The sequence below is a fragment of the Kickxella alabastrina genome (assembly GCF_025024165.1).
Source record: "Kickxella alabastrina strain RSA 675 chromosome Unknown BX661scaffold_11, whole genome shotgun sequence".
Taxonomy (NCBI): domain Eukaryota; kingdom Fungi; phylum Kickxellomycota; class Kickxellomycetes; order Kickxellales; family Kickxellaceae; genus Kickxella; species Kickxella alabastrina.
In genome coordinates this window covers 473664-500984 of record NW_026251482.1, presented here as the reverse complement: position 1 = coordinate 500984, position 27321 = coordinate 473664, and the positions used below count along the sequence as shown (strand labels likewise).

Genomic DNA, 27321 nt, shown 5'->3' with positions numbered 1-27321 from the left:
CAAACCAAAAAAATACCCTATTTGAGTGAGTCCAAGGGATGATGGAGTTGACGAACTTAAAAGTTCTTGAATGGAGAAAAATTAATCACAGCATCAATAATATTGCTAAACTACATGGTGAGAAAGGTAAAACAATGTATGGTTGATAAATGTTCAATAGCATCGTTTACATCAACCATATCCTGTTTTAACTACACCAAAGAAAAAATGAGGCTACAAGTCTTCTGAAAATCGACATATCCTTCCCCTAGATTGACTAGCAACCTAAAGAGTGATTAAAAACTAGTGGCAATAGACCACTATGACTGAAGATATTATCCATTACGCTGCTTCTCGTGAAGAGAAGAAGCAGGGGCAGATTGATTATTGCGCACATGTTTGGGCTTTTGCTTAAACAAAGTCTCGGGTGTCGCTGTAGACTCGGGTTCAGCCGACTCTGATGATGCATTATTGTGCAAGAAACAGGGAGGATGCTCGCCTGTAAGCAGGGCATTAATAATGATGCAAAAGTTCAGTATGTTATGCAGCAAGTTTGATTGCTGGTATCATCGGTGCTTTGCAGGCAGGAAATCAACGGCCCCTTTGATTGTATTCAATAGGAACGTTCTGACTAAAAGCAGGTGTCAGCAGTCCTCTTACAAGAATTGTTGACCAATGGTCCTTGCTGTCCATGGAAAACTTAGCTGCGTCTACTGTCTTCAGCTGGTATAAATAAGGAGCCAAATTCCTTGTATTCTAAGAAAACAGCATTCACCTTTATGAACTTAATTCATTAAATAAATATCTATAGTCTGTCAACACCTTTTTAACTAATAGTAAGTCTTCAACAGCATCTATCAACTTGTCCTGTTTTACTCATAGCAGTATTGGCAAGTTCTGGCAATTTTGGTAATATCGCTGTTCAATACACGGAAGGAAGTCTTAGATCTTGATGTTGGCAATTTAACTATTTCTGATTTATTTTTGGCAGAGAAAATGGCTCAGAAATAAAGATTAGCACCTATGGTTAAAATCCCTTTTTATATAGTCAAAATATGATAATTTGACAATGGTATTTATTGGGTATACACCTCAGATAAATCTTACTTAATATTATCCTACCTCATTAAACATTCGAGCAGAGTATGCAAAGTAATATACTTGGATAATGTTTTAGGTATGCCTTCGATTTCTTGAGGTGTGCTATAAAACGGGGCAGGATGAAAAATGTTATAGAATACTTAGTATTAATTAAAAAGGTGTTGACAGACTATATATATTTATTTAATGAATTAAGTTCATAAAGGTGAATGCTGTTTTCTTAGAATACAAGGAATTTGGCTCCTTATTTATACCAGCTGAAGACAGTAGACGCAGCTAAGTTTTCCATGGACAGCAAGGACCATTGGTCAACAATTCTTGTAAGAGGACTGCTGACACCTGCTTTTAGTCAGAACGTTCCTATTGAATACAATCAAAGGGGCCGTTGATTTCCTGCCTGCAAAGCATCGATGATACCAGCAATCAAACCTGCTGCGTAACAACGAGTAGCTTGGTCTCAAAGTGGACTATGAGATAAAAATGTGGTCAAGTGATAAGAGTGAGCCAATTTCGATTATACCTTTTCTTTGAGTCTTGTGCATATGCACAGCATTTGATTAAGATTGATTAAATTTTTGTTTGCTCGCCAAATTAAAAAACAAAGTGATTAAAGGGTTGATGGCGTGAACGATTTAACCTCCTCTTTTCTCTCTCCCCCATTCCAAGTATTTTATATTTTATATTTTGCTCTTTTCCCCAATCTATTGACAAGAAAAAAAACCAACAAAAAACATTTACATTCGGTTAACAGAAAAAAATATTTGAATCATGTCCGCTACTAAGGACGTCGTATCGGATATCCAAAAGTACACGGACAAGGAGGCGCAGACCGTGGATATTACACACAAGCAGATCAAGGACAACACCACCCTGCGCGTAACCTCCAAGGAATTCTCCACGGCCCGGCGCCAGACACCCACATACGCCCAGTTGCTGGCAATTTCAAACAAATACGGCTACATGGTGGCCGGCACCCCCCAAGGCAAGTATCACTAGTGAACAACATTATAGACATCCACCGTTAGTATCGCAACCAACAAGCTAAAAAACAAGTGTTTTTTATTTATAGGTATTTCCCTGTTCATGAGTGCCGATGCGCAGGATGTGCTGGCGGCAGGCAAGTCCGCCGGCACTAACACGGCGGTGAACCTCGATGCGCGCAACGAGCTCAATCTTTCGGAGCACGGCAAAGTCACGCATGTGGGCATCGACGCCGATGAGACGCGCGTGCTAGTGGGCACAATGGCAGGAAAGGTGCTCGTATTTGAGGCGCTCTCGCTTAAGCAGCAGGACGCAAAGCCTAGCAAAATCATTGAAGCCAAGCAGGGCGAGTTCCGCGACCTGCGTGCGAACCCCCTGGAGATGCCTAACCTCGTCGCCGCGCTTACTCTTTCAGGTTCAGTGCTGATGATTGACGTGGAGTCGGGCAGCGTGAAGACCATTGTGGATGCAAAGCAAACGCTGACCACGGCTATTTGCTGGTCACGCAAGGGCAAGCAGATTGTGTGCGGCGATGACAATTCTAATCTGACGCAGAGGGCTCCGCTGGATGGAAAGATCAAGCGCACAGTAGAGTCGCAAAAGGTGAACAATGCGATCATGTCGGACTTTGTGGTCTTGGCTGTCGACTGGATCGACACATACACGTTTTTCGCCATCTACGGACCCTTCCCTGACGGCGCGATGATTCCGGGCAATGGAGGTGGCGGCACCGGCGAGAAACAAGATGATGGAGAGGATGATGGTGTGGATGATACCCGTACTGTCGGCTATGTGATCACCAAAGCGGGCAAGACAGCGGAGACGCAGGAGTGGATTGCCGTTGATGACCCGTCCTCCAGTGCGTGGTGCTCCGCGCGTTACCCTGGATTCCACATTGCCTGTATTCCGAACTGGGGCCAGAGCGCGCACAACATTATCACGATCGTTGGTGCGGGCTCCGATACCACAACCACTGTGGGCCAGTCGCCAGATTCTGAGGGCAAGATGGCGTGGGCGCAGTGGGATTTCGACGCTGAAATGGCGCAGATGCCCTTGTCGACAATTGAAGGCGACACATACGCGCTTGGCATGGTCATTGACTATACCGGTAAGAGCGACTTGCCACCAGTCACGGACGACGGCGAGAGAGTTAAGCCTGTGCCGATTATGTGGATCCTCAATACGGACGGGTGCTTGTCAGGATTCCACGTTTACAATATGGGCGAGATGCGCACCGGTGGTCGCTGCTCCTTGATGGTTGACGAGTGCGTCAGGGTTCCGGGTTTCTCTGACAAGACTGCCAAGATGGTAGAGGAAGAGAATGAGGAAGAGCACTTTGTTGACGAGAGTGCCGACGAGGTTGCAGACGAGACTGCTGATGAAATCTTTGCCGAGGCCGAGCCGGAAATAATTTCTGCGTCTCCTTCTCCTTCTCCTGCCACGACCCCTTCTCTCTCTCCTGCTACTGATGCTGTCGCTGTCCCCGCCGCTACCACCGCCCTGCCGGTTGCATTTGGTGGTGCTTCTACCAGCGCATTCGGCGGTGCTTCTAAAAGCGCATTCGGCGGTGCGTCTACCAGTGCATTCGGTGGTGCGTCTACCAGTGCATTCAGCGGTGCTTCTACCAGCGCTTTCGGACAGAGCACCGCATCCACGGGCGCCTTTGGCTCATCCACCGGGTTTGCGCCCTCATTTGGAAAGCCCAGCACGATCACGCCCATTGTCAAGGCTCCCACAGCCCTCGGTATCACTGGACAGGCGGTATTTGGCAGTTCGGCCAAGCCCTTTGGCTCGTCTTCGTCCTCAATTGGAACTGGGTTTGGCGGCTTTACAATGAGCTCCGGTTCGGGCAGTATCTTTGATCAGGCTCCTGATGCCACTCAGTCGAAGAAGGCTGGCATACCCTTTGGCACCCCGGCTAAGCCCTTCGGATTGTCATCATATTTGCCTAGGTCTGGTGATGGGTCATCGGACCCGATGTCGCGTTTGGGTGCTTTCGACAGTGACAAGCCAGACTCTGATTCTAGCACCAGCCTGTTTTTAAAATATGAGAGAGACACTGTCGACAAGAAGGCCGCCGCTGAGAAGGCCGCCGCTGAGAAGGCCGCCGCTGAGAAGGCCGCCGCCGAGAAGAAGATCGCCACTGAGAAGATCGCTTCTGAAATTAAGAACGCTGCTGACAAGAAGAACGCTGCTGAAAAAAAGCTCGCCGACAAGATTGCTTCCGAGAGACTAGCCGCCGAAAAAGCGCGCAAGGAGTTTGAGGACAAGGAGAGAAAAGCCAGGGAGCTGAGAGAGCAAAAGGAGAAGAAGGAGCGTGAGCAAAAAGAAATTGTCGAGAATATGCGCAGACTCAAGGATGAGAAGGAGCGCAAGGAGAGGGAGCGCGTCGAGGCACTCAAGCGCGAAATGGAGGCCAAGGCGCAGGACTTGCTCAACCGCCAGTACATCTCGACCTGCAACAAGTTCGACGCCGACCTCAAGACACTTGCTGCCTCCATCGAGAACACGGGCCAGGCCATCACACAGGTCCAGCACGCCAGCCTCCCTCCAATCCCCATCGACCCGACAGTGCGCAGCATGGCCAAGGTATCGGACAGCCTACACAACCTGTCCATGGACGACACAGAGTCGTGGAACAGCGTCGCCGACGTGCTTCTGGAGGCCCTGCAGGTATCTCGCGACGAGCTGCGCGTCAGCCAGAAGCTGTTGAACAAACAGATGGTACAGTATGTCAAGACGGAGACCAAGCGCGAGGAGGTCAATCGCATTGTAGAGTCGGCCACATCCTCCAAGGCCACACCCAATGCCACGGTCGACGGTGGGCCCAACCCACTGCAACGCGACTACCAGAGCCGCCTCAAGGCCGCCTACGACATGATTGGCAGGCGCTCGGCCGACGTCGAGCAGGTTGTCGATATCGAGGCGCACCGCCTGGACAAGGTCTTCCGCGAGTTCCCCAGCAAGCTGCGCGCGCCCACGGTCGATTCTATCCAGCGCACGCTGTGCAATGTAACTCAGATCCTGGCGCAGAAGAACTATGAGCTGGACGAGGTCGCCGCTTGCGTCGATACCCTGGGACTGGGCAAGTCCGAGGAGTATGCCAGGAACAAGGTGCGTGCTGCCGCCGCCTCTGCCACCACTACTGGAGCTTCTTCCCAAAACCTGCTATCGCTGCCTCAGCAGCCACAGAATTCCTCCGCCCCTGTGCGCCGGCGCCCCAGCGCCTCGGTGTCGCCGCGGACGGCCGCCGAGGGAACGCCGTGGTCACCGGCCACGCTGCCCTTCAGCACGCCTGTGGCGCAGCGCCGCGGCTTTGGCCTGCGGCCTGAGGACCTCTTAGTCACGGCACCCACAACGGCCTGGCCCCATGAGCAGACTCCCACCCAGCGGCACCCCGAATTCCCGCATACACAAGTGCGCGAGCTCGTGCCCCGCTCCGCCCGCGCCCACCGCCGGGCATCCCTCGTTGTCGATTCCGACCAGGGCAACCTGGTCGATGCCAGAAACTCCCCTGCATCTCAGTTCTCCACTGCCGCCAGCTATGTGCAAGCGCGTCGGCAGCGCACACTCGTGCGCGAGTTGCTGACTCGGTCCTCGCGCGTCGCCCCCGTTGTGCGCACACCCGAGACTGATATGAAGTTGGGTGATACTCCTGGAAGCGCCGGGCTTAGGTCTGAGGTGCCCATGCCCAATCTTGAGCGCTACGTTGAGACCTTTGGTAAGCTGAAGATCACTAAGCGTGTGCCTACACCGGAACCCCCTGTGGTACAGACGCAGATGCCTGCAAAGTCAGTGTTTGGCGCTGCTGCTGCGGGCGGTCTTTCGCTGGGCGGGTTCCAACCTGTTGGTGGTCTTTCACTGGGCGGCAGTGGCGGAAATGCTACTGCTTCTTCGTCTGGGATGTTTGGATCTATGGCCAACAAGCCCGCATTGTCGTTTAACTCGTTTGTACCGCCAGCTGGAGCTGCTCCTATGTTCGGTGGATTCAAGCCTGCTGCGCCCACTGTGGCTGCGCCTGAACCAACACCAACACCAACACCTGCACCTGCATCTGCGCCTAAGGTTTCGGCATTCGGGTGGTCCAAGCCTGCTAACAAGTGGACTTGCGATCTGTGCATGTCGTCTGTCGATCTGACGCACACTATGTGTCCATCGTGCGACGCGCCCAAGCCTAGGACTACCAATCCTGCTGCGCCCACTGTGTCTGCGCCTGAACCAACACCAACACCTGCACCTGCATCTGCGCCTAAGGTTTCAGCATTCGGGTGGTCCAAGCCTGCTAACAAGTGGACTTGCGATCTGTGTATGTCGTCTGTCGATCTGACGCACACTATGTGTCCATCGTGCGACGCGCCCAAGCCCGGGTCCAGCAAGGCTCCCCCGCCATCATTTGGCTGGACCAAGCCTGCCGACACCTGGGCCTGTGACACATGCATGTCTTCGGTTTCTGACAAGTACACCGTATGTCAGTCGTGCGAAGCACCCAAGCCTGGGACCGCTAAGCCTGCAGTGCCAAAGGTTTCGTTTGGCAGTGGATTTAAACCAAGCTCTGGATTGGCATTTGGCACCATGGTTGCAGCGGGAGGCGTCGCGGCTGGTGCACTGAGTGCCTCTTTTGGCACGTCTATGGGGGAGAGCACCAAACCCGTGGTCACCTCGTTTGTGCCCCCGAGTCTGGAAAAGCCAAGTGCCGTAGATGAGGATTCTGACGAAGATGAGGAGGCAGAAGAGGATGAGAATGGGGATGCCGAAAATGTGTATGATTTCGAGTACGAGTCTGAAGAGGATGTTTATGACGATGGCGCGGAGGCTATTTGTGATGACTACGAGGACTATGAAAACAGCGATTACGATGATAGCGAGGACAACGACTATGAAGGTCATTCAGATAATGGGGAGGACGTGGTAGAGGCTGTGGAGGCATCAGCGATACAGGGTGTTACAGAGCCTACAGACCAAGAGGGTTCTCAGCTTGATAGTGACGCTGAGGCTGCCGCCGAGGCCGTTGCTGATGTCGAAGTTGTTGTCAATACTGAGGTCGGCGCTGTTGCTGATGTCGAGGCTGGCGCCGATGTCGAGGCTGGCGCCGATGTCGAGGCCGTCGCCGATACTGAGCCCGCTGCCGATATTGAGGCCCCTGCCGATGTCGAGGCTGTCACCGATACTGAGCCCGCTGCCGATATTGAGCCCGCTGCCGATGTCGAGGCTGTCGCCGATACTGAGCCCGCTGCCGATATTGAGCCCGCTGCCGATGTCGAGGCTGTCGCCGATGTTGAGGCCGTCGCCGATGTCGAGGCCGCTGCCGATGTCGAGGCTGTCGCCGATACTGAGCCCGCTGCCGATATTGAGCCCGCTGCCGATGTCGAGGCTGTCGCCGATGTCGAGGCCGCTGCCGATGTCGAGGCCGCTGCCGATGTCGAGGCCGCTGCCGATGTCGAGGCTGTCACCGATACTGAGCCCGCTGCCGATATTGAGCCCGCTGCCGATGTCGAGGCTGTCGCCGATGTTGAGGCCGTCGCCGATGTCGAGGCCGCTGCCGATGTCGAGGCTGTCGCCGATACTGAGCCCGCTGCCGATATTGAGCCCGCTGCCGATGTCGAGGCTGTCACCGATACTGAGCCCGCTGCCGATATTGAGCCCGCTGCCGATGTCGAGGCTGTCGCCGATGTTGAGGCCGTCGCCGATGTTGAGGCCCCTGCCGATGTCGAGGCTGTCACCGATACTGAGCCCGCTGCCGATATTGAGCCCGCTGCCGATGTCGAGGCCGTCGCCGATGTCGAGGCTGTCGCCAATACTGAGCCCGCTGCCGATGTTGAAGCCGTCACCGATACTGAGACTGTTGCCGATACTGAGACCGACGTTGTTGTTGATACTGAGGCCGATGCTGCTGCCGAGGCTGAGGGCAACACTAAGGCTGCTTCTGGTGACAACACTGATGTTACTGACCATTCTTATGCGGAGGTGGCCAAAGCTGCGATGGATTTTACTGACGGAGAGCCATCTACTGATAGAGGTGTTTCGGGGGTCAATGCTGGTACTGACGACGCTGTGTCTGTTTATGGGGGCTCATTGCATGAAGAGTACGAGCCTGCTTTGGAAATCTCGGATTCCGACATTGAGAACATCACTCACTCTAGCACTTCAGGAAGCAGGGACCACAACCCGGACACTGCCGACGATACTGCAGGCGGCCACTACAACGGCAACGACTCTGATGGGTTTGTGCATGTCGGCCAGCATGTGTCGGGCTCTGAAAGCAAGGATGATATTGCCAGCAGTGGCCTTGATAATGATGATGAGAGTGCAGCTGTAGAAAGCGTCGTATCCCAGGCCCTTAATAGCACTTCTGCCTCTAATACCGGGACTGTTAACGCCGAGTCAAAAGCCGCTGAAACCAACTTCACAGCTGGCCAAGCCCCGGTGACCGCCACTGTTTCAGATGCCGAACTCGAATTGAATCAGCCTGGGTCGCCTGTTGACGAAGAGCAGCAGCATGCCGATTCCCAGACGACTGATGGCTTTGAGATGCTGTCACGTCCCGTGAGTGCGGCGATAGAGCCAATTTTTAGCAGCCAGGAGGCCGCCCTTGACAAGGCCGACCTTACCGACTCTTTCGACCTTGGTACCATAGCGGCTGACATTGACGAGGCAACTCTGCAGGAGACCAGCTCTGCCATTGAATCTGCAAATATTAACGACGACACCAGCAAGTCAGAATACTTAAAACCGTCGCCTTTCAAGGCCGGTGTTTTGGGCAAATATTTTGGCAACAACAGCGGCATACTCAGACCCGCCAGCCTGGGTAGTGGTGGGAACGCACCTGATAGCAAGGGGCTCCCTAACGCCTTTTCTTCCGCGAGCCAGATACCTGTCGACGCCTTTGGTGGCAAGCTTGGCCGCCCGGCCTTTGGCGTAGGCTCAATGACCCCCCGAATTGGCTTGAGCTCTAATATTAGCTCCGCTGCTAGCTCCCAGGCGTTTGTTCCAAAGACATTGGACGGCAATGACAATGCAACCAAAAGCCTCAGTGCGCATGCGTTGTCAATCAGCCAGTTTGCAACCTACAAGGATGCCAGTGGTGAAAGCGGTGCAGCGGCCAACACTGTGAGTGGAAGCAGCAGTCCCCCGATTTCAACAAGCTCGAGTGGTGCGTCGCCGGCAATCCAGGCAGTGTCGGTCAGCAAGAAGGGCGCAGCCAAAAAGAAGTCTGCCAAGAAGTCTTCCAAATAGATCAGCGATGACCCTATCCAGCGCATCATCCATGGATCCGAGGACGAGGGTGAGGGCGCAGATAACTATTACCAGTCTTAACCGGAGTGAGAAGTGAGGAGATACTGGTGACATTTTGTTCTGCTCATTTTGTTTTGCGCTTTGGCAATATGAAATTATGTTCAAGTTATTACCCGCTTGTGCATTTTAAGATGTAAAAATGATATTGATATTGAATATTGAAAATTTTATGAGACATGGAAACCGCCACATAAAAATAATAATTTGGGCTTGCAGACACTGAAGTTTACAGGCGGCCGATCGACTTGTAGATGACGTGCTCGACCTTCTTGTCAGCCTCGCTCTTGCCAACGTACTTATCGTTGTACACAGCGTCCTCATCGTACGAATCCTGATTCTTGTCGTACACGATGCTGGCCACAACGTAGTTCACGGTGCTGTACTCATCGGCGGCGGTGGTGGGTGCCGGGGCAGCGCTGGAATAGTAACCAGTGGCAGAGCTTGAGGCGTAGTTGGTAGGGGCGAGGACATCATAGCTGGAAGGATAGTATGCGGCGGCGCTGGAAGAGCAGCTAGCAGCGGGGGCAGCGGAGCTTGAGTAGCCTGCGGCAGAGCTCGAGGCGTATTCAGCGGAAGCGCTGGACAAGCAACCCGCGGTGGAGCTGGAAGAGTATCCGGCGACGGAGCTCGAGTACTCCTCTTCGATGGAGTTGGTCTCGTAGGCCGAATGGATTGCCTGGACGGCATTGATGTGCAGAGTGGCGGTCAGCTGAATCTCATAGTCGATAGTCGAGGAGGACGCATCCTTGCTGCTGGAGCACGAAGAGTAGCCAGCGGACGAGGCGCTGGAGTGAGTAGGGGCCGGAGCAGGGACATTGGTGATGTAGATGGGAACCGGGGCAGCGCTGGAGCAAGCAGTGGCGGGTGCATGGGCCGGAGCCACGTACGAGGCAGGGGCGGGAGCCGCGTACGAGGCAGGGGCGGGAGCCGCGTACGAGGCAGGGGCGGGAGCCGCGTACGAGGCAGGGGCGGGAGCCGCGTACGAGGCAGGGGCGGGAGCCGCGTACGAGGCAGGGGCGGGAGCCGCGTACGAGGCAGGGGCGGGAGCCGCATACGAAGCATGGGCCGGAGCCGCATACGAAGCATGGGCCGGAGCCGCATACGAAGCATGGGCCGGAGCCGCATACGAAGCATGGGCAGGAGCCGCATACGAAGCATGGGCCGGAGCCGCGTACGAGGCAGGGGCGGGAGCCGCGTACGAGGCAGGGGCCGGAGCCACATACGAAGCATGGGCAGGAGCCGCGTACGAGGTAGGGGTGGGAGTCGGAGCCGCGTACGAGGCAGGGGCGGCGGAGTACGCGTTCTGGGTGGAGTAACCGGCGCTGCTCTCGTAGGTAGGTAGGACATACTCGGTGTCATAAATGATGCTCGTGAAGATTACAGTGCTGGTTGAGTAGTAGACAGCCTCCGCAGAGCCAGAATACTCTGCAGCAGAAGTGCTGGAGTATCCGGCTGCCGAGGAGCTCGAATAGCCACCAATAGGAGCGGCAATGTAAGCGGGCACACCTGCGTGCTCCTGAGAGCTGGCGCCACTCTTGCCAGAATAGCCATTGGCAGTGCTCTTGTTGTTATCGCCTTCGTAGCCACCATTGATCTTGTAGTCATTGGCAGGGTAAACAAATGCTGCAGTCTCGGAGTCGACTTGCGAGTTGGACTCCTTGTAGTGAGCAGGCGCGGAAGCAGGGGCAGGAGCCGGAGCAGCATAGGGAGCGGGCTTGGGCTTGCTGGAGCTACAGCTGTGGGCGGGCTTGTAGGCGGGCTTGCTCTCTGAAGTGGAAGCGGCGCTGTACTCGGGCTGGGAATCGTAGGCGGGCTTGTAGGCAGGCTTGTAGACAGGCTTGCTCTCTGAAGTGGAAGCGGCGCTGTACTCGGGCTGGGCATCGTAGGCGGGCTTGTAGGCAGGCTTGTAGGCGGGCTTGCTCTCTGAAGTGGAAGCGGCGCTGTACTCAGGCTGGGCATCGTAGGCGGGCTTGTAGGCGGGCTTGTAGGCGGGCTTGCTCTCTGAAGTGGAAGCGGCGCTGTACTCAGGCTGGGAATCGTAGGCGGGCTTGTAGGCGGGCTTGTAGGCGGGCTTGCTCTCTGAAGTGGAAGCGGCGCTGTACTCGGGCTGGACATCGTAGGCGGGAGCAGAGTCGTACTCATCACCAGCAATAGTAGGCTCAACAGGAGCAGGCACGGACACCTTATAGGGAGCCGAAGCAGGGGCGGGAGCCGCGTACGAAGCAGGGGCGGGAGCCGCGTACGAAGCAGGGGCGGGAGCCGCGTACGAAGCAGGGGCGGGAGCCGCGTACGAAGCAGGGGCGGGAGCCGCGTACGAAGCAGGGGCGGGAGCCGCGTACGAAGCAGGGGCGGGAGCCGCGTACGAAGCAGGGGCGGGAGCCGCGTACGAAGCAGGGGCGGGAGCCGCGTACGAAGCAGGGGCGGGAGCCGCGTACGAAGCAGGGGCGGGAGCCGCGTACGAAGCAGGGGCGGGAGCCGCGTACGAAGCAGGGGCGGGAGCCGCGTACGAAGCAGGGGCGGGAGCCGCGTACGAAGCAGGGGCGGGAGCCGCGTACGAAGCAGGGGCGGGAGCCGCGTACGAAGCAGGGGCGGGAGCCGCGTACGAAGCAGGGGCGGGAGCCGCGTACGAAGCAGGGGCGGGAGCCGCGTACGAAGCAGGGGCGGGAGCCGCGTACGAAGCATGGGCGGGAGCCGTGTACGAGACAGGAGCCGGAGCCGCGTACGAGGCAGGGGCCGGAGCCGCGTACGAGGCAGGGGCCGGAGCCGCGTACGAGGCAGGGGCCGGAGCCGCGTACGAGGCAGGGGCCGGAGCCGCGTACGAGGCAGGGGCCGGAGCCGTGTACGAGGCAGGGGCGGGAGCCGCGTATGAAGCGGGAGCCGGAGCCGGAGCCTTGTATACGGCATGCTTGGGGGCAGGGGCTGCGTAAGGGGCGGGAGCGGGATCCGACGAATAGCCATGAGCGGCCTTCTGGACGCTGTAGGCCGGAACCTCAGTTTTAACCTGAGCATCAGCAGGATAGTAGCCATAGGTCGCCGGGGCGGCGCTTGCGAGCACAGCAAAGAACAGAGAAATGGACAGAACCTGACGCATTTTAATAGTTAGAGTAGCTATTTGCTTTTCAGGCTGGTGATATTAGTATTATTGTGAGAGGTTATTCTGCTGAGAATTTATAAATGTTCAGCGAGATGTGTAACAGGATGTGATGGAAACTATTGCGATGTTGCAAATGCAATTGAAAGATTATGTGAAATATAGATCAGTGAGGAATAACACTTGTAATGGTGGTTATTTATTTGCACAACCTACCGCGGCATTTTCTATTTATACCTCGGTGTTGAAATCGTCTGTTGTCAAAATCTCACGAGAAATCCCCACCATGACTGTCAGTTTTTCTGACCGCACAAACACCCCCACTCTGCGAAAATAGCAAAACAATTTGCGATTCGCAATTTGTCATATTAGCCCCCCTCGAGCTGTGTCGCAAATACGCAGGGTTTATTATATTTTGTGTCGGAGCGTGTGTATGTGTATATTTGATAAATAATATGAAAATATAATATAACCTCACTGTTGGGAGTGGAGTGGGGATAAAGTGGGGGATATGCGAGGAGAAATGGAAATTTAGTACTCCACTTTTATATTCCCTGACCAAACAAAAATTCTATAGAGAAGTAATGCAACGAAACCCTGCCCACTTTTCTACTGTTGCCCCGTTTCAAAGTGTTTTTCTGAGAAACATTGCAATACAGCAAAAAAATGAATATAGAAATATTATCAGGAATTATTTTTACAATTAATTATTGACATTGACATTGACATTTGACTGAAAGAAAATAGGAAAGAAAGAAAATTTGTGTAGAATAAGATGGGGAGGTGTGGTACCAAACCAAACAGCAGTATTAATGGGTAGCAAAATAACAGATTTCCCTGCATCCGGGCAAGCCGACGCTGGGCGGTTGGTCAACATTTAGTAGTAGTAGTTGAGGTTCTGGGCTCCGGCGCCATTGACAGGCGTGCTAGCGGGGATGGCCAGCAACGATGGCGTAAAGGTGGTCGTGAGAGTAGCAAAGACTTGGTTAGTGATCGTGATCGTATAGTCAGGGCAAGTGCCGACGGTGGCTACAGGGTTTCCGTCGTTCAGAGTCATGACGGGATCAGTGCCAATGAGCTGCACAATGGTAGTATTATCATCGTAGTTGTTGTTACCGGTGTTCTCGTAGTAATCACCCTCAACCTCGGTCTCATAATAGTCGCCCTCAGGTGTAGACTCGTAATAGCCGCCCTCAGTTGCGGACTCGTAGTCATTGGACTCGGCAACGGTTTCGTAGTAGTCACCCTCTTCGGCGTTTCCATAATCGTTGGAATCAGCGTAGGGAGCAGATGACGAGGCTTCCTCGTAAGCGACGTCGCTACTGCAACTGCTAGACGCGTCTTCGTTGTAACCAGCATTGTCGCCAGAGTTAGCTTGGCTGGACTTGTGCGACAGATCATTGGCATTCGACTGGTGGGATCCCGAGGCAGCAGACGAGCTGCTGGTAGAAGCGGCGGAAGTGGCCTCGGCAGCAGAGGTGGTCTCAACAGCAGCCAAAGCAGAGTTCTTGGACGCCGAGTGCGAGGCGGAAGAGGAATGCGAGGCGGAGGCAGTTGACGAAGCGGAAGAAACTGCGCTAGTGTTGAAGGCGTTAGCGGAGCCGTTGGCAAGCACAGCCTGGGCGGAGAATGCAGCAACAATGGCGAGGGAGATGGCGAAGCGCATTATTATTGATGTTTGAAATGATCCGGTGGTATTTCTGTGTTGAGAATATGAAATTTGTTTTTCTGCGTGAATCAAGCAAAATAGGGATGTGGATATGAGAGCTGTGTTTGATAATGGCATTTAACTTGAAATGGCGGCGGGAATGAGCGCATTTTTATACAGATGGTGCTGTTGGAAACAAAAAACTGTCAAAGTTGAGTTGGTTCGTTTTAAGTTAAGTACAATGTGCTACATCTGAACGGTAATAGAATATGAAAAATCTTCCAATTTCAGAGTTACGACGATCATATTTAACTTTGAAACTGTTTTGTTATTTTAGCTGCAGATATCCATGGACGATGTTTCTCACTTTTTGGTTCTGGTGTTGGGATGCAAAAAAAATAAAAGAATAAATGGTAACTGGCCGACCAAAGTAAACAAATTTGCTGGTCTGTGTGGATCACGAAGCTCACATCTGCACATCAGTGCCTAGGCACTTTGCACACCTATCTCTGCTCGTTTTGCTTTTTGTGATATTGAGAGACCCTGGCCTCGGCTGCTAGGCAATATTAAGCGGGACAATACTGGATGCGACGCCCAAAACAGGCTGCCACTCCGTGCCAAGTGTGAGCACTGAGACATTTACTGAGCGGCGACCTCCGACCAACTTTACACGAAGAAAGCAAGATAATTTGAGTTAATCCATGCTAATCGGATCAGTGATTTTAGTCGATATGGCTGTCCCCATTTTGCAGTGGATTTGGTAGGGCAGAAATAAACAAAAAGAGGGCTTACGTATGCTGTGCGCAAAATAATGCCGAATGAGCCCAATTGTGTGTTCGTCATGACGATTGCATAAAATCATTTTCTGCTTTTGTAATTTAAACACGCTTCAATTCGCTTTCTGGTATTTTGTGTCTCTTTCAAACATACTTTTTTCAAATCCACCCTTAAATACAAAATAATATGGACGCTCAGTTTGCCATCACCGGCCGGGATTTCGTCGTTTCAGTGACTGACAAGGCGATTGTCCACTCGATTGTCAGAATGAAAAACAACCAGGACAAGACATGCAAGCTGTCGTCACACACACTCATGTCTGTCACCGGCGAGGCCGGAGACACGTCAAACTTTGCCGAGTACATCCAGGGCAACGTCAGACTTTACAGCGTGCGCAACTCGCAGGACATGGCGCCGAGCGAGACAGCCAACTTTATTCGCAACGAGCTGGCCACAGCCTTACGCTCGCGCAAGCCGTATCAGGTCAACCTGCTGGTTGCTGGCGTTGATCGGAACTCGGGCGAGGCCTCACTTTATTGGATTGACTACCTGGCTGCCATGGCCAAAGTTCCGTATGCGGCACATGGGTATTGCGCGTACTTTTTGTACGCTGTTATGGACCGCGAGTACACGCAAAATATTACGCTTGAGCAGGCCTTTGTCATTATCAAAAAGTGCTTTGCCGTCCTGAAGGAGCGCTTCATAGTGGACTTTCCCGATTTCACCATCAAGGTCATAGACCAGAGCGGCACACGCGAATACGCAGTAGCCGACATTTAATGCGGGCGCCCTACCCAGCCTTCTTATTTCACTTTTTTTCTTTTTCCCTTTGGCTCTTATACAAATACCACGAATCCAGTTATTCAAAACCGTGGGTCCCGCACAAGCAACGGCCACGCAGACTTCGTCATTGCCGCATCGCGTGATCTGAGCAAGTGTTTATTCCCAGATTAATAAAAATCAAATCTTGCGATCAATTAGGATCTTCAATCTTTAGAGCAAAAATAATAATATGAAAATGTTGGGGTTGAAAATTTTTCTCTCGTTGTGGTTCAACACGAATTGTTCCGTTTCCGCGTCGTATAAAAACTGGTACTAACCCGTGTTGAGCACCTCAGTCTTTCTTCTTCTCTATCAAGTGTTTATGCTATTTTTTATTTATAATTCCTGCGGCAGCATTTTTAGTCTAATGGTACGTTTAGATTTATTTTCACCCTGCGAGTACACCTTATTCTGTGTTTTTTGTTTCCAATGATGATTTAGGCATTTGACTTTATTTATTCCTCCACCCTCTTTCTGAGGTTGGATGGTCTAATGACGAAGACCACTTTCTACCGAATTTTTTTCTGAGAACAAACAACGTAAAAACTTACCTTTTTATACGCACCCACATAAAATTGCATTTGCACTAACTTGAATTTTAACGCTTTAATTGATATAGGACTAAAATTGCAAGCCGCGACCTGTTTATAGCTTTGTTTTGTATATAATAAAAACGTATTAAACTATACAGATGGAAAAACATTAAGAATTGAATTATTTACTAGCTACGGATACAAGTTATAATAAACAAGCGTTGCGTGGTAAACTGCAAACGTCATTAATTGACTGCGCGCTGAAATATACTGTTCCTTAAAATATCTGGGCTAATACTCAGATTGACGGCATCTTGCTAAAGGAGTACACACCGATTGACTAGCCGCGGAGACCAACGATACACAAGTAAATTAGAAGTGGGGTGCGAAGCACAAGATGGACAACAATATTTAGGTGGAATTGTGCTGCATCTCGCTGTTGTAGATGGAGGCGAAGCAGTCTCGGGACTAACGTGCGGCAGTGTAGACTTGATGGTTTTTCTTCGACCAATGGGTCTGAATTATCAGAGACGAAACAAGCTGCAAGAGGTAGCAGAAGGCCAGAAATCCGAGTAATATCGTGTTAACAAAACGAATTACACTGCTTGTTACACGATATGCTTGCATGTGTACTGCAAGGCAAACTTTGATAAAAAGAAAGGATTGGAAGGACAAGGTCATACGGCGTAGCTACAACATTTTGGATATCAATAATGCGCTTGGATAATACATTTTTATTATCAAGCTTACTTTTTAACAGTTTATTAGAATTTTAATAAATAGTCAAATTTAAAAGGAACCCCGTAAAAGTGGAAAAGGATCATGTAAATCAGCCGCATATTCAGATAGACAGCAATGCCATGGCCTCAGTACCGATACACAATATCCTCCTTCGCATCAACAGCATTCCATGCGATATCGAAAAATTAGAACGAAATAGGCCAAGGTGGGCAAAATTGTTACAGCGAGAGAGAAAATAGATTCATTATGCGAAATATAGAAAAGTAAGACAAAAACTAGAGTTAATGATTAAGACTGATTGTCTACTGCGCCACCTTGCGGAAAAATTGTTGCAGCGCAGCATGCCCAAGCACACTCCCGAAAGCATTGCTGATCTTGCTGTTGTCGTCCCTTTTTGTTGGAGGCTTTCTTCTAAAAAAGAATTTAGCTCAGAATAGCAGATCAGGCACCAGCTCGAGATGAAATACTCATCGAACAAAAGCACTCAATCCCTACTTCTCGAGCATCTTGCATAGACCATTACTCTTTATCGGAGCAGTCTTCCACATCGCCGTTGTAGACAAAACCATGATTATTACAACTGTGCTCTTGTCGAAAGATGCATATGACAAATGTGCTAAATTGGCGTCTGCCGACTTGGTTTGAGCCATTCATCGTTGTGGTGCCCAGCACACATTCCAAGCCATTATCTTCCCTTTTCAAGAATCAAGATCGCCCTCATGGCCGCTATACACATTTCTGTTATTGCTGGCTGACATCAAGGAATACCATGCTGTTTACAGTGCTGCCCACACAGCGCTGCCCCCTTTTCAATTCCTTAAGTAATTTTTGATACTTAAATATAGTAATTTAGACCCACATTTTTATAGAGCATGACAGTCGTACTGCAGCTTGTAGCAAAGTCAACCCCCATTGTGATATGCAAGGTGTGCCAATATCCGCCACGCAAGAACCCACATCTTTTTTCAGCACACATTTAAGGCCAGAAATAAAAATATTAGTCTGCTCATTCAATATTTACTCTATCCATTAAACTCATTTCACAAAGTAAAAGCGCACGCAAATGTGGAGTATTTCTCATTTTATTTGTTCATACGATGACCCTCTTTAATGTTTTTCAGTCAACGGTTGAGAAAAATTAACCAGACGGTCGTAGCTTTAATAGATATACCAGTGTAAAACCCAGTGGTTAAAAGGAGTATTAGACGCTTTTTTGTGTTTCTATAAAACGTTTTTTTAAATTTACATGATAAGCATATCGTTAAATTGTAGCAAGAGATGTAGCTCAGCACAACAGAACACTTGTGCACTTCAAGCCAAAAAACAATACCCGCCAGCCTATTTAAATGAGGTGTTACGATAAAAAGTATTTATTATGATAAACTAAAAGAAAGCTAAAGAGTAACTGCATCAATCATTTGTATTACTCTACTATTTATATTGCTCGTATGCAATATTCCCATATGTCTGAGTTGGGAATTAACTAGCAAGTGATTCATTAATCAATCACCAGGGACAAGCCGCATATTCTTGTATCAAATGAGGCCTCTCAACCCCATCCTTCAGTTTCAGCATTTTCATTCCACATTCCACAATCCATATTTTTCTTGCCTACGACTATATAATATTATTTAGTTAACATAAAGTTTAGCCTACTCATACCATGTGCAATTTATATAAAAAGTGTACCTGGTTTTCGTTTGCAAAAGACGACTTAAATATATATTGGAACTTGAATCCGATCGTCGGTAATCTAATGCCGTTTTTAAAGGAAAATAATATCAATAACAAAGCGTTTGTAGTTTATCTACACATTCATAGAACGTTCCTATATTCCAACAATTTTATAAAATAACAAAGATATAAAGTATATTTAATGAATAAGTGCTATAGAATAGAGAGCATATTGCTTTGGTCACTGTGTGACTTATTGTTTGTGTGACTAAACAGCCAAGACTGGTTAATCAGTTGATCGCCATCAGCCAATAAAATGCATAATGATGCGAGAAAATATACTATATCCCACGAAGGACAGCAAATTTAGTGGGTTATTAAAAATCGGCAAGCTGCCAACCGCTAAAAGTAGTGAACCCTCCCCCCCCCCCCACACACACACAAATAGCGTTTAAGGATAATAACGAAAAGTGTCGTGAGTTTACTCTTATTTATGGAGGAAAATAGACAATAAAGGAGCCCAAGAAGGTCGATAAGCTTAAGAAAAATAAAACAGCTTCTAAATAGTACGTCATTCTTCTGGACGAGAAATATATGCACTACTAGCTTGTGTAAAGTGCTGTTGCCTTGATGCATTTCCGTAGGAGCATCAATGGCATGAGTGTTGCTGCTTTAGATATGCGACGCATGTTACATTATGTGTGCTTAATTCAATTGTATTCTGAGTGTTGTTGTGACAACTGTTCAAATGCATTGTCAATTGTTCTATTAAAATATACATTTAAATTACAATTGTACAATATAAATTAACAGTAAATTGTATGCGCAAAACACCCCACTGTTTAGTATAGATGATAGAAATTTTATTTTCAAACTGTTTTGCAGATATAAAACTAATATGTTGATTGGCTTGTATCTTAGCTTGTAAACAGCAAATTTGCGTAGGTATATAAATAAACAAGCATTCTTTTTTATCATTTTGCCTGACCAGTAAACAATGCAAAAAAACTCCCATCGCAAAATCTTTATATAATGTAATAGAAATCAACAATAAAAAAGCAAAACCTCATTCAATAGTTTCAGGCTGGTATTCTTGCCAACGCGCTAATAACAAGGTATTCTATTGTTTCTCGATAAACTGTTGTCAATAACATATTTGGTATAAATAAAAGTCTGCATTGTGTATATAAAGACATACCAGGCGCTGAAATAAAGGGTTATAGATTTGACCAGCAAGCATTCATAGTGTTGAGAACCCCACAGGGGCTCGTGACCTGGGCTAGTGACCTGGGCTGAAACCCGTCAACGCGCACAGATGCATCAGACAGATGGAGGACGTCATCCTGATGTCCTGATCCAATCACAACAATTGCGAAGCCGCATGGTGTTTATGATTGAACCTGTTTTTGCCAGAAAATAACAACAGCGGATATTGATGCAGTTTCGAGATGCATCAAAATAGTATTTGTTTTGCTAGTTGTTGGTTTTATTTTGGTAGCCGTCTTTATGTGAGCAGTGCTAATGATGGCGCTCATTTATCGTGGTGTTTTACACATACTGAGGCGTTCCCGCCGTGAGGATGGGAAACCCTCAGTTTTCTAATATATTTTTACTGCTTATTACGATGAAAAATGTGAGGTGAATAAATACTTCATTTCTCCATTTTCCGTCTGCCTGAAAATAAAAATAATCCATTTTGGAGGAAAGGTGAACATGTTTTGATCTAGCGCCTAAAAAATCGTGTTTTTTATCCATTCCCCAAATTAAAAAATGAATTTCCCATTGAACAATTCCACAGAGGAATTCCATATAGAATTTCGGGGTTTAAGTATTTTAGTTTGGGGGTTTTGGGGGTTTTATTTACTGGAAAATTCTACAAAAATTCTATAAAATGGCTGGTATTCAGCGCGCCCTGTACCTACGCCTATTCCTCAGCACCATTGCAGGTTGGAACTACCAGGGGATCAGGGCGCTGGCCTTTGGGGGTTTTAGGCACTTAAACTGGCACTGGTGCTAGTGCCAATATCAGTGCTGGTGCTTACTCTTGCTCTTAAATGAAAGGCGACGGCAGCTACAAAAAATGCATAAATGTATAAATCAAACGAAATCAAACTTACATGTTCTTACCCTTTCTCTTGACCGCTTTCTGGTGCTGGTGCTAGTTTTGCTGAAGGAGATTGCAAGAGCTAGTGCCAAATAACGAGTGCTTGAACTAGAATAACTGATATATTGGATACGCGAGCAAATAAAGGTGCTTAGTTCAGAGAGCGAGAAGGTAAAAGAAAAAGATGGCTACAAAGTGAAAAGGAAAATGCAAGAATAATATTGCAACATAGCCAAGATGACATAGCAAGAATAAGAGAATAAAAACACTAAAACAAAATAGCGAGTTGCTACCATAATCGGAGCATGGGCCTGAAATTAGAATCATTCGTAAATGGCACAATGCATTAAATAGAAGAATATTACCAGGTCCACAATAAGCAGCTTTGTTAGTGTTATGTATATAGTGGCATGTGCGTATTGCCATTAAGCAGGTTGACGTTGGCGCAAATGGGCATACAAACAAGAGTAAAAATAAACCTATTATTATCGGCCCTGAACGCTTAGATAATACTTGAAGTTAAAAATTGAAAATGAAAATGTAAGATAATATAATATAATGAAACCTTTTTTGTCCCTCATATCGCAGTTGGAATGGTTAGCAGTATTTTGTATGGAAAAGATAAGCGCGTGCGTGTACTTTTTTAGATCAACTTGTAGACCAGATCAACAGGCCACGCATGAGAAAATAAAGCTTTTTCAAAGTTCAACTTCCATATTTTATGCGTTCAGTGCGATCAAAAATATGAATTTGCTTTTTGCATTTTGTTTAGTCCACGCTATTATACCAGCCAAAACTATACTGCACGGCTCCCCAAGCAGTTTATTTCTTGCTATTTGGCAATGTGTGAGCATCAGTATTAATGATAGGCTTTTCTTATACTGAGCACTGAGTACTGCGTAGAATGCATATTAATAGCGATTTTAATATTTTAATTTTGTGTTTAGTGCATATTGATTGTGCAGACATTTAGGCATGGCATCAATAAGATAAAGATTATTAGCAAACAGCCGGCAGCTTTATTTTAATTTTTGTAATTACTCGAAACTCACATCATTGAGTGCTTTTTATAATATAGGCATAGATATATATAGTATAATTTAATTTTAAGAGTATCACATTACAAATAAAAATAGCAGACATGCTCGTTGCTTGAAAAACTGTAGCTGTTTGCTGTCCTGTGGGAGCGTTGTGGCAGAGTTGGCAAATTACTTGGAGGCAGCAATTTTTTTTGGGTTTACCTAACCCCCGGCTGGTCTCAGAAATAAATAAAGAGATAGAGATAGAAGTAGCCGCACTGGCAGAAGCGGCGTCCTTTCTGGGTCTGCCATGGCTGCGTTTAACCACATGTTTAGATGGAGTCGCATGATCAATTATGTTATTGTTGGGTCGACCGCGTTTGTGTGTAGGAGGAGGAGGAGGAGGAGAAGCCACATGGGCAGCGGCAGCATTATTTGTAGGCCTGCCACGCTTGTGTGCAACATGAAGTTATCTCTGCTGGGCAAGTAAAAAAAGCTCAAGGGTTTCAATGCAACTGTGAGCGCAGGAAAAAACTGAATAGAGTGGGCACTAATGTCATTGCAATCGACAGGGCATGTAGGCATCGGCGACGGCCCGTTGATTCCACCAACAGGTAGGGCAACAGACGGTGAATCAATAGATGTGTAGCGCTTGTTGACATGGTTCACAAATTGTTTGCAGAGATTAATGACCACAACCATGGCCATAGTGATCCTAAAAAAGCTATCCTCAAAGATTCAATTAACTGCATCCCTAATAGTGACCATATACACTTGCTGAAGGTGATCTGTGTCGGCGGTTTTTGTGTGCTTAGACAGCAGGTTCTGGTAAAGCTTATTGGCCTTGTTTGCCACAGAGGACCAACTAATATGACAAAAGGCAGACAATGTTGTAGTGGGTGCAGTGCAAGTATCAGAAGCGCATTCACCAATAGCCTTCACATCAGCAATGGCAAACCCATCGTCATCAGATGCATCATTATCGGGCCTATCGCTGTCAGACCTGTCATCATTGGGGTTGTTACTAGCGGATCCAACTAAATTATAAACAAGTCTGCTGTTGGCCTGCTCGACATTGATCTGCTTCACGCAAATTACACCACTGGTCGGCTGGCTGACCTTGTTGGAATTAGGGATATTGCGCCAAAACACTTGTACCTTCCACTCGTCATCAGTAATGACCTCGTTATTACTGAATGACTTTCCAACCAAGCCCTCAAACTGCCTCAGTGCATTCTTTTTTGTGACGATCTAGATGCTACAGGAAAAGTTTTACCAGGTGTAGGGAGCTCCTCTTTTGTGGCATTGCTAGTAAAATATAAAAATAAACAATTTATCAAAAAATAATGGTGAGTGAGTGATTTTTATAATATAACCATTACAGCTATCATGATCAAAATCATACGTGCTTACTAAGCATTTATATCATCTGCAGACTGCTTATTCCTCACAATTTCAGACAAAATCCGCTGCGCCATCCACAAGTTTTCCTTGATTGGAATGGAAAACCCGAGTGTGTCAAAATGTGACACTAGTTTCGCTATCATATCGTTTTGCTTGCGGTCACCTTTTTTCCTCCACGTTTCTTGAACCACAAAAGCAGTGCGTGGTGAATCTGATACGGTCCAAATTGTATGATAAAAAGAAAACCTGTCCATCACTTCATGGGCCGATAGGCGCAACAGTATGTAGAGTCTTTTGATGTCGTAGTTCTCATTCATCTGCATAAACCCCCATGTGATCACAAATGACGTAGAGTCGAAGTCACCCGCGCACCTGAGATTAGCAACTTCAAACGCCGTTAATCCATTTGGAACCATCTCCGTGTGCCTACTAGCTGGGTCGTCAAGCTTGTCGGTAAGCTCTCCCACTTTGGTAATAAACTGGTGTCGCTCAGCGTTGGCCTCCACATCTTTTATCAGAGCGTCGATTGTGGTAACCAGAGAGTTGACTGTAGCAATAAACTCACCAAGGGTCCTTTCATTTGATTGAGCGATACAAAGTGCCCTCAGCTGAAAAATCTCAAGCTCAGTAAAGCAATTTTTTCAAGCGCCATTGCAATAGAAAAGCTTGAGAAAAAAGTAAATAAATAATTAAAGAAAAAACATTGTAAATACACCAATGCATGACCAAGCCAGCAACTATATTCTTTATTATTTCTGTATGCTTTTTATTTTAGTAGTAAATAATATGCGTCCAACCGATGCGAAGTTGTAAACTATTTTCAAGTCCATGCTATATCGAGAATTATCCAATGCATCCTCTTCACTCCCAAGTATACCAGTAAAAATAGCACTTAGCGGCTGCAAATGTGATCATTTTTTGGCATTCACATTATACACTTGTGACTGCCAAAAAAAATTCAAGTTGAACGTACCATACAGCACAAAATAAATTTATTATGTACATTTCAATTTATATTATCTATATGCATATATTTTTGACTACAGTTATAACATTCCTTTATTCAACTTTAATACTTCATTTTTATATTTGTCAATCAGCCATGGCCGAAAGTTCACCAGAGTATGGTTCCCAGCCCACACCTCAACCAACCATGACTGGCCCTATTATTATGAATTACGTTCATGTTCTTTTGAGTGCAATGCAAAGAAGAGATTTTACGAATCCTTACTGAAGCCCATTTTGCCTGAGCTCCCACACACAAAAAGCATATCTGGGCTCCAAAAAATTGTCATTGAGATGTAGAATGCAGATCCCAGTCAGGACATTTGACAATGTGCTTGGCAACACCGCCGACACTACTGAAACCATTGATACCACGGACTCTGCTGACACCACCAATGCTGCTGACGCTGCTGACATCGATGACACCACATATACTGCTGACATTGATAATTCCTAGCCAGGTGACGAGCATGTTGTTTTGGATACCTTTATTGAAGATGACGAGGATTTGGATAATGGCGGCACTAATGGTGATAGTGACCCTTGTACCAATAACTTACCAGTATCCGACATGGGTGATTCAATTCAACCAGCCAAGCCATACCTCGTTGACCAGATAAATGTCATATCCCAGCATCAGCAATTGTTTTGATAATTCCTGAAGTAGCTGCTTCTGGCAATGCTGGCTTCCAGCTGGGTGTGCATTGATAGATAATTTTGACCAACACAACGCAGTTTAAAGTCTGAGGATCAACATAATTACAGTGTCCAATGCCTATCTTGGAAAAATGTGCTTCCCTCGGGCTTCTTGCTTGGACAACATGTGCAGCAAGTATTTGGAGTCGTCACAATTAATTATAAAAGGTGCAAGCGTGAATGTCATAGATTCTATGAGGGAAGTACATCTTGCAAGGAGTGCAACAAGGAACAGGTGACTAAGCCCTACAAGAATATTGTCTCACTATGCAAGTGGCCCGACAGCATGACTGGTTGGCAAGGACACTGACAATGTGTGCCATACACCTTCACATACATCCCGATTGCGTCTTCCCTGGCACCATTTTCATGAATGACACCATTGCCAGCCTGATGCGTATAAATTCAGCTGACCTGGTGATAGTGATGGTATTGTGTGTGATATTTTGGACAGCACAACTTTGCGCAGCTGTGCATGAGGTTCCCAGACTGGGCCAGCAATGCAGTGTATATTACCATTTAATTGACAGATTCCAGGCATTTAAGAGTTTGGCAGGACACATCTGCACTATGATGGACGTCATTGTTCACAGCCTGTGCAGCTCTGTTTATAAATTTGAGGATTGATTTCAGTCACTTGTCCTTCCTGGCCCCAGCAAGCCTAAGGACATTTGGAGTTTTCTTATACCGATGGCTACAGAGCTTACCCAGCTTGAAAACATGGGTTTCAATTCAGTGTTGGCAACAAGCAGTACCACCTTTACATGCACGTTTTGGTGATTACTGGCACATTCTAGGAGTTGCTAAATCATGGCCATGCTAGGCATATGAGCTCTTGTTTCTGCCCAATGTGCGAGGTGGACAGGAATAGCAAAAACAATAAACAGCCCGGAGCTCCTACCCCATGAACCATGAGGATGTACCAGCGATTTGTGACCTATGCCTTGACCATTTTGTGGTTGCCAAAAGCATGAAGCATCCATCTCCTTTATCATACCTGTAATCATTTGTCGACTACAGCTCATATTGTCTTGACAGAGTGCATATGCTTAAAGGATGGGCACAAGCTTTGGTTGTCAGCATGACAAAAACAGACTATGCCTTTTATTTGGATAATGCAGCATGTGCAAAAATCATTGCCATTTTGGCAGCTCACTACCAAATGCCGTAACTTTTGACTGTACATTCCAATCTCCATTTGATGGTGTTAGCAAATATTGCGCTGTTATTACATTGGCTTACTTGTTCTTGTCGTATCAGTTGTACCAGTTCAACAGTTTAGCGGAGACTTGATAAAACTGTTTGAACTCGAAATAATTTGCTTGATCTGGCAAAAATCGCAGCTATATTCACATTGTGGGCAATCTCAGGAGATGACAAAGTGATGTTGTACAAATCCTCTCCACTGCTTGATGCACTTTGCCAACATGCAAACCACATGTATGCAGCTACACGGCCACACACTGAGCATAAGGGCTGAAGGGTCTTCAGATTATTAATATCCACTATATCCTGCACATCTCCAATATTATCAACAAAACCAGGACCTTACCTACATCGAATTGCAGAGCCATGGAGCTGCCAATGGCATTTACACCAAAGCAATCAAAGGGCATGCAAACGTTGCTACCCAGTTATACAATATCCACGTCAGCTAGTTGGACTATATGCCGCGTACAAGTTGGGCAATACATTTTTAATCACTGGGCGGGCAGCTCACTGGACTGGTCTGACGGCTACATCTGTCAATGGCAAGAATACCAAGAGGCTCAAAAAAGGGATAATGCACTATTGGAAATAGGCATTTGATGGCCACCTTAAGCAATACTGGCAGCGCCGATTGAATATTGCAGCCGACTACCAATACAAACAGGACATGCCAGTTGTGTGGATCCTGCATCTTGCACCACTGTCTATCCAGAAATTGGCTCCATTTGTACTGCAGAAATAAGGGGGGATTTCCGTTTACTTTAAGCCTCATCTGAACTCTGGCATGCGTGTTCCGACGACAATGTGACCAAGTGTGCTCGAGGCTCCTCATGGGTTTTGGCGGAAATACCTGTTGCCATTGGCAATAGCTCTCAAATTGGGTATCTCGATATGCAGATTAGGCATTACATCGGCCAGGGTGTGTTATTTTTGACCATGAACACGACGGCCGGACTGTTAATCTCGTTTGTTCAAGACCCCGGCCGCGACTATGCAAAAAAATGAGAGCTGTGTTACCAACTCCCATATCCATCACCCAGGTATATAGTTATTGACAGACCTTGTGTCATCAAAAGCGTTGGCGTGTATCTGGACAAGCAAGGCAAGCGTTTTTTCATGAAGAGTGTTATATTCACAAATGCACATTTGGCAAAATAACACAGCTAGGCAGATGCAAATAGTTTTCAATTTCTTATCATTTTTATTAATATTAGTCATCATTTAACATGTATGTTCAATTGGAA

General features: G+C 47.7%; 6 protein-coding genes across 6 annotated transcripts; 2 read left to right on the top strand and 4 right to left on the bottom strand.

Annotated features, from left to right (window-relative positions):
- Positions 1-7708: 7708 nt before the first annotated feature.
- BX661DRAFT_182655 (uncharacterized protein) lies at positions 7709-9519 on the top strand. Its single transcript, XM_051536033.1, has one exon. The coding sequence runs from the start codon at positions 8041-8043 to the stop codon at positions 9292-9294; it is 1254 nt and encodes a 417-aa protein (XP_051391749.1). The 5' UTR covers positions 7709-8040; the 3' UTR covers positions 9295-9519.
- Positions 9520-9580: 61 nt separating this feature from the next.
- Positions 9581-12445, bottom strand: BX661DRAFT_171105 (uncharacterized protein; the record flags this gene model as incomplete). The annotated part of the gene is made up of 1 exon (XM_051533675.1): positions 9581-12445. One exon carries the CDS (start codon positions 12443-12445, stop codon positions 9581-9583), a length of 2865 nt encoding a protein of 954 aa, XP_051391748.1.
- Positions 12446-13200: 755 nt separating this feature from the next.
- Positions 13201-14351, bottom strand: BX661DRAFT_18548 (uncharacterized protein). Its single transcript, XM_051536783.1, has one exon. It carries the CDS (start codon positions 14229-14231, stop codon positions 13323-13325), a length of 909 nt encoding a protein of 302 aa, XP_051391747.1. The 5' UTR covers positions 14232-14351; the 3' UTR covers positions 13201-13322.
- A 535-nt stretch (positions 14352-14886) lies between these two features.
- Positions 14887-15868, top strand: BX661DRAFT_182650 (proteasome component C11). Its single transcript, XM_051536032.1, has one exon. The coding sequence runs from the start codon at positions 15057-15059 to the stop codon at positions 15648-15650; it is 594 nt and encodes a 197-aa protein (XP_051391746.1). The 5' UTR covers positions 14887-15056; the 3' UTR covers positions 15651-15868.
- A 6186-nt stretch (positions 15869-22054) lies between these two features.
- BX661DRAFT_18538 (uncharacterized protein) lies at positions 22055-22429 on the bottom strand. The gene has a single exon (XM_051536761.1). It carries the CDS (start codon positions 22346-22348, stop codon positions 22118-22120), a length of 231 nt encoding a protein of 76 aa, XP_051391745.1. The 5' UTR covers positions 22349-22429; the 3' UTR covers positions 22055-22117.
- Positions 22430-22501: 72 nt separating this feature from the next.
- BX661DRAFT_198453 (uncharacterized protein) lies at positions 22502-24644 on the bottom strand (the record flags this gene model as incomplete). The annotated part of the gene is made up of 3 exons (XM_051538228.1): positions 22502-22999; positions 23425-23714; positions 24494-24644. 3 exons carry the CDS (start codon positions 24642-24644, stop codon positions 22502-22504), a joined length of 939 nt encoding a protein of 312 aa, XP_051391744.1.
- Positions 24645-27321: the final 2677 nt, after the last annotated feature.